Here is an 11,687-nt window from a genome sequence, read left to right on the forward strand (position 1 = left end):
TTTTACCTGGGACTGGGAGCAGCAGCATAGCGCTTTGCCTTTTGCCCCCACAAGAATATATATATATATATGAGACCCAAAAAAATTGCGTCTCTCTGCATCATTTCAAATAACAGTTAATATTCTTCACATTCTTTACCAATTCAAATGGATTAAGCAAAGAAGAAACCTAGCTGTTCGTGTCTAGATTCTAAGTGTTGTTACCTACAAGTGACAAAGAAGAAACTTCTTTGTATTTTATTCAAGTAGTCCAAGGTAGTACATGTACCCATTGCTACAGAAAGAATAAAGAACGTGAAAATGGAAGCAGCAAGAGCTATATATCTTTCTTTCTTTCTTTCTTTTTTTCTTTTTTTCAAATGAAGTATGTGGGAATCCCCACTTACCTCACAAAAATGGAAGTGAGAAGAAAAATAGGAACTAAACATCAAATTGACTAAACCATCTACCTGCTTAAAGCAGAGAACTGCAGCAAAGGTTGTCCCAGGACGGCGGGATAAATGGCCCAGTACCGACTTGGGTTGCCTTGAAGAATCTGAATCATCATCACCACCCGTGTGTGCGAATGGCCTCGATTTTTTAAGGCCTGCACAAAGAATGTTAAAATGTTGCAATCTAGGTTAAATGTTGTATCACTGCTCCCAGAAGTTCATCATCAAATCATCTATTATGGCTTTTCCATGGTGTGTTGTTAGACCCCCCCATTAGTGAAGAATAAGATTAGCAAAGTCAGGCTCTATGATATGCTGCTGTACAGAGAGAGAGAGAAAGAGAGAGAGGCAAGGTCACCACAGCCCAGTTTAGGCCCATTTGGAATCAATATGATCTGGTATTGGGCCACTGAATGTTGGGCCTCTGATTTTGAGACGCTTAGGCCCAATTTCCATAGAGGGATGTGGATGATGAACCCTTTTGGGCTTCGCCATATCATGCTGAAACCGTTCCCTTCTGCGGTTGTTGAGTTCGTAGGCGCGCTGTCTATTCATTAGTTTCTCGTTGCTGAATCTCTGGCACTTGATACTTCCTCTGCCACACTTTTCAATTGCATCACTTTCTGCAGAGTCTTTATGAGCAGTAGAAGGGTAGAATTTATAACGTGATTTGTCGGTTCCATGGCAATCCAATGGCTTTAGGTGCTCAGAGTTCCCATTTGTTTGGATTCTCTTCAATCTTTTGCGGCCATCCTGCTAACAATGATGAACACATATATCCAAAACTTCAGAAAGAATTAAAAATAATGTGCCACTATAGCAACAAGTGCACAAGTTTTAAGAATAGAGTTGAGCCATGTAATTGGGAGTCATACTTTTTCAAAGGGTAAAATTAAATATTAAATTGAGTGATTAAAGATATTGATTTTGAGCATGACAAAATGTAATTTTGACAATTTTAAAATTACTTCTACGAGTCCTCGTGTTCATTATTTTCAAATATTTTGCTAAATGCTTGATAAAGAAATTGTTCGTATGAACTCTGAAATGATGAAGAATGGTGTTAAATAACTATTGTACGCACAAAAAGCTAAAGATTCAAAGCATGAAAAAAAAGGGTAAAAGATGAAAAATACAAAAGGTACTTTTTCAATCAGTCGTCTGAAAAAGTACGTACAAGCCAATCTTGAAAAAAAAAAAAATAATAAGAAACGTTCTTTGTTTTTTCAGTAAAAGACATTTCATATAAAGAAATCATGGGGGAAATCCCAGGCACCAACTTATTCGAAAAATATTCTCTCTTTCAAAAGCTCCAATGATGCCATTTGACCATTCATCAACATATAAAAACCATACCCTTAAATTAGAAATCGATTAGAATTTTGGATAGAAATTGGGACCTGCGACGCGATCTGCAATAATGCGGCAGTGTCCAAGTCTCGGTTTCCGTTAATGATCCTAGTCCCAATTTATATCAAGCTTCAAACAAATTCCTACTTTATGGGTGATTCTGATATGTTTATGAAAGGTGAAAGGACTCGGGGTAACATGGCAACTTTCGAAAAGTAAATAGCAAAGCTCATGGGAATTTTATTGTAATTAATTTTCAGGAAATACATGCAAACAAACCCAAAATTTTTCCAGAATAAATCAATCATGGCCAGAAATGGCTAAGACAACAGTACCTGGCCAGCAAACTGCTTTAAAGACGTGGCATCACTCCCGGTCTTTTTATCCAGCTTCAGCGGGCGACGCTTGACCCTAAAAATTTCTGCATCAGAATCATCACTTTCTCGATCTACTAAAGTGGTTAGCTCCGATGCACGTACACTGCCTAGAGATGAACTCGAGCAATTATTACGTGATGGCTCAAGTACACGGTTAGAAATATCAGAAGAGTGCTCAAAACTTGAATTTCTTGGTACCTGTTCGAGAAATAATACAATCATTATTATTTAATATTCATAACAGGGCAATCCTGACCAAAAATTCACTTCGACGGACACAATTATGTAACAAAAATGAATGAGTTGAGCTCGAAATCAGATCTATCTTACATGGCTAGTAGTGGACAATGTTTCATTATAGTCTACAACCGAACAAAGAGTTGACGCTTCACAAGAGAGAGAAAGATCTGATGGTTCAGGTCTATGGTTTTCAGTGATACAACTTTGTGTAGGCTGGCTACTGGAAACACATTCATTTTCTCCCAAGCGACAAATCGCAGCAGCAGCAGCAGTAAATTCGGAATCTAACTGCACTTCTATTTCGCAATAAGGAGTGTATCCATCCGAATCAGCTCCCTTAAATAAATTTAACAGAGGATAAGAATACAATTCTTCAACGTAATTAGTTTGGCCTCCACATTCCTGCTCGAATTTCTGAGCTGCGGATTCCATTTCAAAAATATCCTCACACAGGATGAGTGTGCGGTTGCTACCACATGAGAAGTTCAGAGATTTGATATCTGGTTAAGAAAGCTTGTAATCAGTAACAACCAAAAGCATAAAACGTTATGCTTTTTTAACCTAATTATTTCAAACATCTTCAATATTTTGTCATTTTTTCGGGGTCAATTCTACAAAATCAAACTGCTGATATATCCACATACTGCATAAATTTTAAGCTTCATAAATATAAGTTAATGAAAAAGAAAATAACAATTACAGTAGAGGAAAATCAAGCTCAATGAATACTCATCAAATAATTAATTAAATCAACAAGTGATATGAGCATACCATGACGAAGACACACTGGATGTCCATAACAACTGCAGTTGATATAAGATATATAGCAGTCACGTTTGCATAAGCTGCATAGGATGGTTCCATGAAGATTTGATGATACACCAGTGCATGTTCTTGATTTCATCAATGACCATCGGGCGCGATGCTGGAAGCGAATCAGACTTACAAAAGAAGTCTTAATAGAATAATGAGAGGCTAACTCTGCAGAAGCATAATGTGGGTCTTCAAATTCTGAATTTGTGTAGAGAAGCATTGCTTCTTTACACAGAAGCTCTTCATGAGGAATTAGAGGCATCCTGTTTAGAAGTGCATAACGCTGACTAGCAACAGCTCCCAAGGGGAACCAATCACCCATCGCAAAGTTCACTGCTTCACCACAATTGAAGCCTGTGCATTTCAAAGGAGGGGGAAAATTAAAAGGATGATAAATTTTCAATTCGTCAATCATAATACATGACATTAATCAGAAAAACCGTAGTCTAAAATGTCTTACCATGGCTGAATCCAGCATGATATGCTCTGGGGAAGGTAATTACAAACTCTCCAGGTTGCTGGACAGCTCTGTATACAGGCACCTTATGATCCAACAAAATACTTGGTGGAAACAACGTCGTTTTCCCCAGAAGAACGTCAAATGCTCCATCCTCTCCACCAGTTGATAAGATATCACGGGTGTACACATGCTCCCTGACCACATTTTCAAACTGCAAAGCTGCTTGACCAGGAATGCCATACCAAGTTTTAGATGCCCCACAATGATGATAATTAATACTGCAACAAGTACATAATTGACATGGTGAAGGACTAGCAGAAACTAGAAGGTGTCACTTAGTAGCTCAAAACTACAAACATAAAACTGTGGGTGCCAGAAAAAATGAAAAATATAATACAAACCAAAAAATTATCTGATCTCCTAAAACGGTAATATCAGCACACCTACCTGTATAGATAATGATCCTCCACATGCCAAGCAAACATACTAAACAGCATTCCAATATAAAGCATGGGGTCCGTTACTCCCTGTTATAGGTGCCAATAAAAGATACATTAACACATGAAGTGCAAGCATGTTACATGATGATGCACCATATATAAAGTAACCACCCTACCGGTATTGGATTTTCCAAAAGGCGCAATATGGACTTGGGTAGCCGTGAAAGGTTCTGGAACAAAAGGAAACATACAATAATAAGCTAACAGATATTCAGGAGACAAGTAAATCAACCACTTCAAATGTTACTTCGAAGGGGTGAAATTCTTTGTTGACCATTTTTATTTTCTTAAATGTTCCTGAAGTTCGTTTCAAAATACAGAAGCATGCAATTGAAATTAAGTGGCAAGAGACTAGAGATTAGATGAGGCTATGAAAGTCCTATAGTAAAACGAAGACCTTTAACTTTGGAAAAATGTCATACAAAGACTTGGGAGTGAGCTTTAGCAACAAAATTTAATGATTGTTTCAAGGTGTATCAACTCTTTTACAGATATGTATACATCACAAATATCTAATTAATTGGTTTCTTGTTTAGCTTCCTTTTGCCGCTTAGCAAACACAAAAAAAGAAAGAGAACGACCTTCAAATTCCATTTACTTGTTCCAAGCTCATCAGATGGAGAAGACGAAAACGCACTACCATCAACATCGCAAGCATATTCAACACTTTCTGTCTTCCCACAAGCAATTTCACGCCAAAATTCCTTTTCCATATATGACGCAGGTAGACATCCAGAACTACTATATCTACGAGCATATATCTTGTTTGCAATTTTTTCAAAATCGCGAAATGTATAGTTCCTAAAATGACAAGTTACATATTCAGTACCAGACATATAATCCGAATTACATGTGTACACAAAGAATGCTCACCTTCCACTCATGTAAAAGGTAACCTGATCATCAGTATCCCATTCAGCAAAACGAAAAGGTTGCACTCTCGTTGTAAACTTGAACCCTGGTTTCTCCTTCATTAATACAGCCCCAGCAGTAACAGAAGCAATCAGTGGGGAAACAATCTTGCATATGCCTGAAAGTTCCAGTTTAGTAACGAAAGTAAATATCAGTCACATTAGCCAACACATAGAACAATAAAGACGATTTTTTTGTTTTGAAAAGCTGCAAAAGACAACAAAGATGATTATATGCTGGGAAAGAAGTCCAAAAAGAAAATGGAAAATAATAGTTATTCAGCCACCTAACAAAACCAATCACAAAATGAATTAACTTGGCTGAAGACGAATATACCAATTGCTGAGAAACTAAATTCTCCAAAGAAAAACTAGCCTACATACGGATCCTAAAATGTGACAACTAACCTTGTAGGATTAGGGTTTCATATTCAATGATCACCAATCTGAGAAACTTATATTAGAATAATTTCTAACTATAAATGTTGGTAAGGATGGAGATGGTGCACAAAGTAGCCAAAATAATCGCATAAGCAACAAAGTAAACATCATTAGCAGCAGTAAGAGAAATCTTGGTAAATACTCGTGCAATAAACCAAAAATGTCAAAACAAAAAGAATCCACGTGATGCCCTAGTGGTATTGCAAACCATTAGGCTGTGTGCCAAGAGGTTATTTTAACCCTTTTCTTTTTATCTTTTCAAAGGCTAATAACAGAATTGCTTGTATGCTTTTAAACACCTTCACTGACAAAACCCTCATGCATAACTTCTTTCTTCCATTTTCTTTTAATTATACATGAGCTTCACAAATTTGTTATGCATTGCACTCCACAATTAAGCTCAATTGCTCAAGTGTCAGTGCACATGGCAATTTAAAAGGCACTGTTTGACATAATCAGGAGAGACAAATAAGCTTCTTGATATATTTTTGGCTCAAGTGTCATTCCAACTTTCAAAAACTTCCTTAGCTCTTCCCGTATCCAACTGCATACTAAGTCACTGAATGTTTAATTATTCCCATCATCAATTCCAAGAAGACAGAATGGACCCTTTTTAATTTCTTTTGTAGCATGAAAAAAAAATGGTCGTGGCATTAATTACATGAAAATCCAATTCAGCCATACCCAATAGGTGTGATTGGTGATCAAATTTTAAATGATGTTTTTTGTTTGCGCAAAACAAAATGTTATGTTCCACTCTTCCAATAAAAATAGAAGAGACATCATTTCATCAGGCAAAACAAGACAGCATATTTTTCCATGAAAACATTTCATGCATACGAAGGTCAGACTTCAAAGGTCAAAGCAACTTCTAAGCCAAAATCAAATATGATAACTGATCGGGCGTTTACAATCTAGAGGGAGGAAGCAAGTATCTCACCATATTTTGAGGCTTCAGGAGCTATCTTTTGCAAATAGACCAAAGGATCCTCAAATTCCTCCTTTGAGGGAGAATACACGGGGCATTCTGGAATCTTCTTCGTCCACTCTAAATCATCATATTCAAACTTGTCTACTCTCCTTTTTGAAAAGACATCCCTCTCATGTGACATGCCACTTGAACGAGAAAAGGTTTCTGCATTGCCACCAAGTAATCTCACACCACAAGGAGTTGAGGCCCTTAAAGCATCACCTCCACTTCTGTTCATCATATTCTTGACAGTTGAAGTTTTGTTGGCAGTTTCAGAATTTGTTGGCTGAAGCCTCTTAAGCTTCAGAAGAGCTAACCCATTTCTATCCTCTCTCGATGAACATATTCTTCCCTCCACCTGTCAAAAGCCAACGTGTCAGACACAGTTATTATCATATGTAGGAAAACAAAGTACTAATTGAATGAATTACATGAAGGTACAAGCCCCTCCCTATCAATCAAAAAATTCAAATGGACCAATTTAAGGAAGTCGTTTGGTCCAAATTTCAATATAATATTCAGCTAGGCAATTCAAACTTTCAAAGCAGAGGAACTCTTGTCAAGTAAAAGCCGCCGGGCATCAAATTACCACAAGAAAGTGACGGCAATGCGTCTGACCACTATCTAATGCATGCAATTAGATTGCTACAAAACGGAATACATCTCATGAACCCCAGAAGGTCAACCTACGCATTTCATCTTCAACATAGAGATATCACTAGCCACCAGGAAGTACCCACTTGACGATATTATGAAAGTCAAAGAACCGTAAATAGCTTGGTAATATTATTCATTCATATACCTCAACGAATTTCCAGACTTTCAATAATCTTAAAGAAAAATATAGCATGGTCCTAACAAATCGAATTAGCCAAAAATCTTCAATTCCGCCAAATTTGCACAAATAACTCGTCGCCGTACCATTTGAATAAGAAATTCAACTGATACAACAAACAGAACTCTCTTGAGATAACCAAGTCAAATCTTCCTCCTCAACGAAGGTGTAACAGTAACCAACGATTTCAGGATAAATAGTGCCGATGAGGAAAATGAAAATTTCGACCCGTGACAATACATGAACGAAAATATTAACGCCGAAACAACGAAAATAAGTCAACGGAAATGGTATTACAGCAAAAAATTGTAGGCCGAAATCCAACGACGAATTCTCCAATCATACAAATTCGACGACCAGAAATCAACTCTTTGACCTCGTAAAAACAAAGAGGACAGAGGAAAGCAAATAACAAAAATAATATTATAAAAAATTACAAAAATGATGCAAAACAAGAACAATGTACTAGATCTGAAAAGTAAAACATAAGAAGATAAATTCGTCAAAGTTCAAACCGAACACGAAATAATTTTGTATTCAGCAAAAAGTAAACAAAAAAAAAGACAAAAGAAATCAAAAACCAAAAACCAAAAACGAGAAAACCGAAATGCGTACCATCTCATCCCGAAACAGCGTCTTATTCTTACACGCCTCCGTCTTTGTTCGCTTCGCCGAAACAACACCACCGCAGAGCAAAAAGTAAAAACAAATCAAAAATCCAGAAACCGAAACCCTAGATCACGGTACACGCAGGAGCCGTCAAGCGCGAGAGCGAAAGGAGGAGAAGTCGGACCACATTCTCGAAAGAGACGAAGAGGAAGAAGAACCGCAGTCAGATTCAGAGATCCAGAGGTTCCGGAGCGGAATCAGAGGAAAGCGACAAGAACACGCAAGCAGCAATAAAGAGAGAATCTCCTAAGGTCGGAGACGGCGGCGGTCGGAAACGGCGAGCACTTTTCCGGCGAGAGGAAAAAGGAGATTCACCGGCGAGAGAGAAGGAGAGAGAGAGAGAGAAACTGGAGGGAGAGAACAGTAGAAAATGAAAGAGAGGAAAAAGGAGCGAAAGGCTTAGAAAACCAAAAAAGTTGCTAGAAGAGGATAATTTATACTTTTATACCTCAGGAATATTAACGCTTTAATGAGTAAACTAACTCCCAATAAAAAAAATTTATAAATATTATTATTTATTTGTTTTTGTTTATAAATATTGTATTATATTATAAAAATAAAAGGGAGAGAGAAGTGTGAAGGAAAGTGGTTGTTGTTAGGTGGTTCAATTCAACCAAACCCCCTCCCCAAAAGCCGAAACGCGTTTTTCTCCGTCCGAGTTTCTGTTGCTCACTGTTTATGAAGATTCCTTTTTACTCTTTTACCCCTACAATATTTTACTATTTACTATTTCATTATTTCGTTACCTTTTGATTCCTTATGGTCCTATTTGGGTCTTTTCCGAGGCTAAAATTAAAAGAAATTAAAATTAAAAAGTTCCTTCAAAACCTTACTCCAAATTAATAATTTAGCATCTAACACCATAATTCATAGATCTTAGTCGAAAATTGGGCTCCACTAATTCAATTTGATTGGGGAGCAGTGATCGATCTAATTGTGTTACAAAAAACTTGTAGCATTACCGATTAACAGTAAAAAAAAATAGTATGTCGTGTAATGTCGAGTTAACAGTCTTGATTACAATCACATTATATTTGCAACATATTAAATTTTGAACGTAGTCATGTACAATCCAATTAAGTTTTTAATGATTGTTTTATTTTCTGATAGTAGAACTTGCTAGGTTCACGTTGTTGTGCCCAAACATTATAATTGTGGAAAAGAAAAACCGTACCGAAATAATAATAAAAAAATTATGTGATACATATAACTTTTGATGCTTAAATCAATAATTAGTTACCAGAGTAGCTAGAAATTAGAAGATTAAAAAAACATATATTGTACCATGCCTAGTAGAAAGTGGCTCATCTCGCCCTCTATGGGTTTCAAATAGGACAAGTTCGACCATTTGGTCCAACAAATCAGTCACTTCTTTTGCCCTTGACTTTCACTATTTTGTTCTTACATTTAACTAGGGACGAGCACGATCGACCGACTAAACCAAACGCGGCCAGTCAGGATCGGTTTTGAAAAGTTTCAAATCAAGAATTTCTAAAATGTATTTATAAGTGTTAAACCGACCAAATGACCTTACTCATCGATGTCGAGGTCGGTTTGAACATTTATTAAATTGACTATGGTATATTCATAGTTGGTTTTGTAAAAATAATGGCTTCGACAAATGATGATTAGATAAACCCTACATTTAACATTTAAGGCTTGTGATTCTTGGTCTATTACTCGTAACAACAACTTTCACTCCCTAGCTAGTTGGGATGTTAAATAACAAATGCACCGAATTTGGTCTTCATTGGTCTAGACTTAGGAGTAAGTCCTATATGTCATATGGTGTGCACTTAACTTTTTCTTTTAAATGTTATTTAAAACAACTCGTCACTTGATTTAAGAGTTTACTTATCATATGAGTTTTTAGGTTATACAAGAATTGTTCTAACAACTGTTATTTTGGGTTTTAGATCATCCCTTGAAAATGACTTCAGGTTCTTTAGGGATATTGATTTAGGTTTTTCTGAGCGAATATAATCTACATAAATTTTCTACAAGTCTATACAAAAGAGAGTTTGCCTAACCCAATTTTTTTACTATCTTACCATCTTAAATCAATATTAGATTAGAATTTTTGTCTAAACACAAATTTATTTACCTTCCTTTTAAAAAAAACTCCAAATCAAAATAATAGAACACAATATGATTTAAAATGAATGGGTGAAATTGTAACAAATGGGGAATTTGTTGGATAACCTTTTTTCTTTTTTTTTTGAGCTAAAGGATTTAATATCTATTTTAAACTATAGGCAAAACACTTTTGAAACTTTATTATTTGTTATCTTAACATATAGTTGAGTCACAATGATGTTTTTGTAACCAATTGCCATATAGTTAGGATGTTGTCAAAACTTTTCAAATATCAATGACTACATTAAATAGAGTCCACACTTCAAAGTACAAAAATATGTACTAATTTATTAATTAATATAATTCAACATATTTAACTATAATGAACCCAATGTCTTTTTTTTCCTTTTTCAAAAGTGATATTCAATGTATAAATAGACAACTTTAATTATTATTTATGATAAGTTAAATAAGATAAAAGATATTTATAATTTTACAAAGACGAAAGATAGGTCGATATATAAAGAAACTGATTCAACTAACTAGATAAATAAAAAGTCAACAAAATTAACTTCAACTACATGAAAATAATAATAATAATTCATTGGGGGAAAAAACATATTTCATTTTTTAGAACAATATACAGAAGTAGTAGACTTAAACATCCAGCCTCAAAAATTACAGTAAGTAGGTCGATTACCAATGTGGTTTATACTCACAATGACATGGTATTGGTTACATGTAGCTCTCCTAAATGACATTAGTTGGAGGTTATTGACCCAATTGTTTCTTTCCAAATTTTCTTAAAAAAAAGTTTATTCCAAACAAGTTGGAAAGGTTTACTCAAATTAGTATATTCTATTCAAGTAAATATTAGTTGGTCGTCCGATTTTATATTAGGTGTGGAAGTGAGTTGTCACTTTTCAAAATATATATAAAGAAAAAATAATACACATCTTAAATTAATATTGTCCAACCAACTGATAGACTTTAAATAAAAAGGACCTTTTTCTTTTTAGAAAGATTAATTTGTTATTTGGTTTCTTGATACTATCAATTATACCGTTAATCTATTAACTACTAAATATCATGTTGTTGTCCAACATTTGTATGTATAATAGTTTGATTGACATTTATATGTATAATTAACTTCACAAGTTTGACTGTATTTTTTATATAATTATTTTCAATATTTTTCATGTTCAGGGTATATCTTCTTTAGATTTTTGTTACCATTGTTTTTCTCGAATATACATACACACATGCATACACATATACACATACATATTTGAATTTTTTTTTTTCATTTTATTATTAGCGTTTCGACTAGAGTATTAAAAAAAATCATCACAAAGACTGAAATTTAAATTTTAAATTGAATGATCATTACAGTATGTAAATGGTATCATTTAATAAATTACTAAATCTTACTTTATGTGTACTTTAGATCATCGTCAGATTCACTTCCTTACGAGAAATTATCAAAAATAATAAATTTGACAAAAAAAATTACAACATATAGCAAAATTTTCAGATTATATCAATAACAGACATAGATAGACACTAATATACTTCTATCAGTAAGTAGAATTCAAGATGTTAAGTAAATACTTT

At 34.8% G+C, this 11,687-nt stretch overlaps 1 protein-coding gene across 3 annotated transcripts; it reads right to left on the reverse strand.

The window, feature by feature from the left end:
* LOC101211852 (lysine-specific demethylase JMJ706) lies at positions 1-8,413 on the reverse strand. 3 transcript variants are annotated; one of them, XM_011652030.2, is made up of 11 exons: positions 7,944-8,413; positions 6,464-6,851; positions 5,045-5,201; positions 4,753-4,972; positions 4,288-4,341; positions 4,119-4,198; positions 3,672-3,949; positions 3,170-3,565; positions 2,489-2,898; positions 2,117-2,356; positions 1-1,187 (listed from the first exon to the last, which is right to left on the reverse strand). In XM_011652030.2, exons 1-11 carry the CDS (start codon positions 7,944-7,946, stop codon positions 801-803), a joined length of 2,613 nt encoding a protein of 870 aa, XP_011650332.1. In that variant the 5' UTR covers positions 7,947-8,413; the 3' UTR covers positions 1-800. The 3 variants fall into 3 exon arrangements, with proteins under 3 accessions (XP_011650332.1, XP_011650333.1, XP_031738647.1); XM_011652031.2 differs by having other exon boundaries at positions 1-1,184; positions 7,944-8,412; XM_031882787.1 differs by lacking the exon at positions 7,944-8,413 and adding an exon at positions 7,626-7,771.
* Positions 8,414-11,687: the final 3,274 nt, after the last annotated feature.

Source organism: Cucumis sativus, chromosome 3 (assembly GCF_000004075.3).
Source record: "Cucumis sativus cultivar 9930 chromosome 3, Cucumber_9930_V3, whole genome shotgun sequence".
Lineage (NCBI taxonomy): Eukaryota > Viridiplantae > Streptophyta > Magnoliopsida > Cucurbitales > Cucurbitaceae > Cucumis > Cucumis sativus.

Excerpts from the sequence above, each read along its gene's own strand:
- LOC101211852 (XM_011652030.2), bottom strand. Across the intron at positions 4,199-4,287 it reads TTTTGGAAAATCCAATACCG|GGAGTAACGGACCCCATGCT; the intron begins GTAGGGTGGTTA and ends CACCTATAACAG. Across the intron at positions 1,188-2,116 it reads TAAAGCAGTTTGCTGGCCAG|CAGGATGGCCGCAAAAGATT; the intron begins GTACTGTTGTCT and ends CATCATTGTTAG.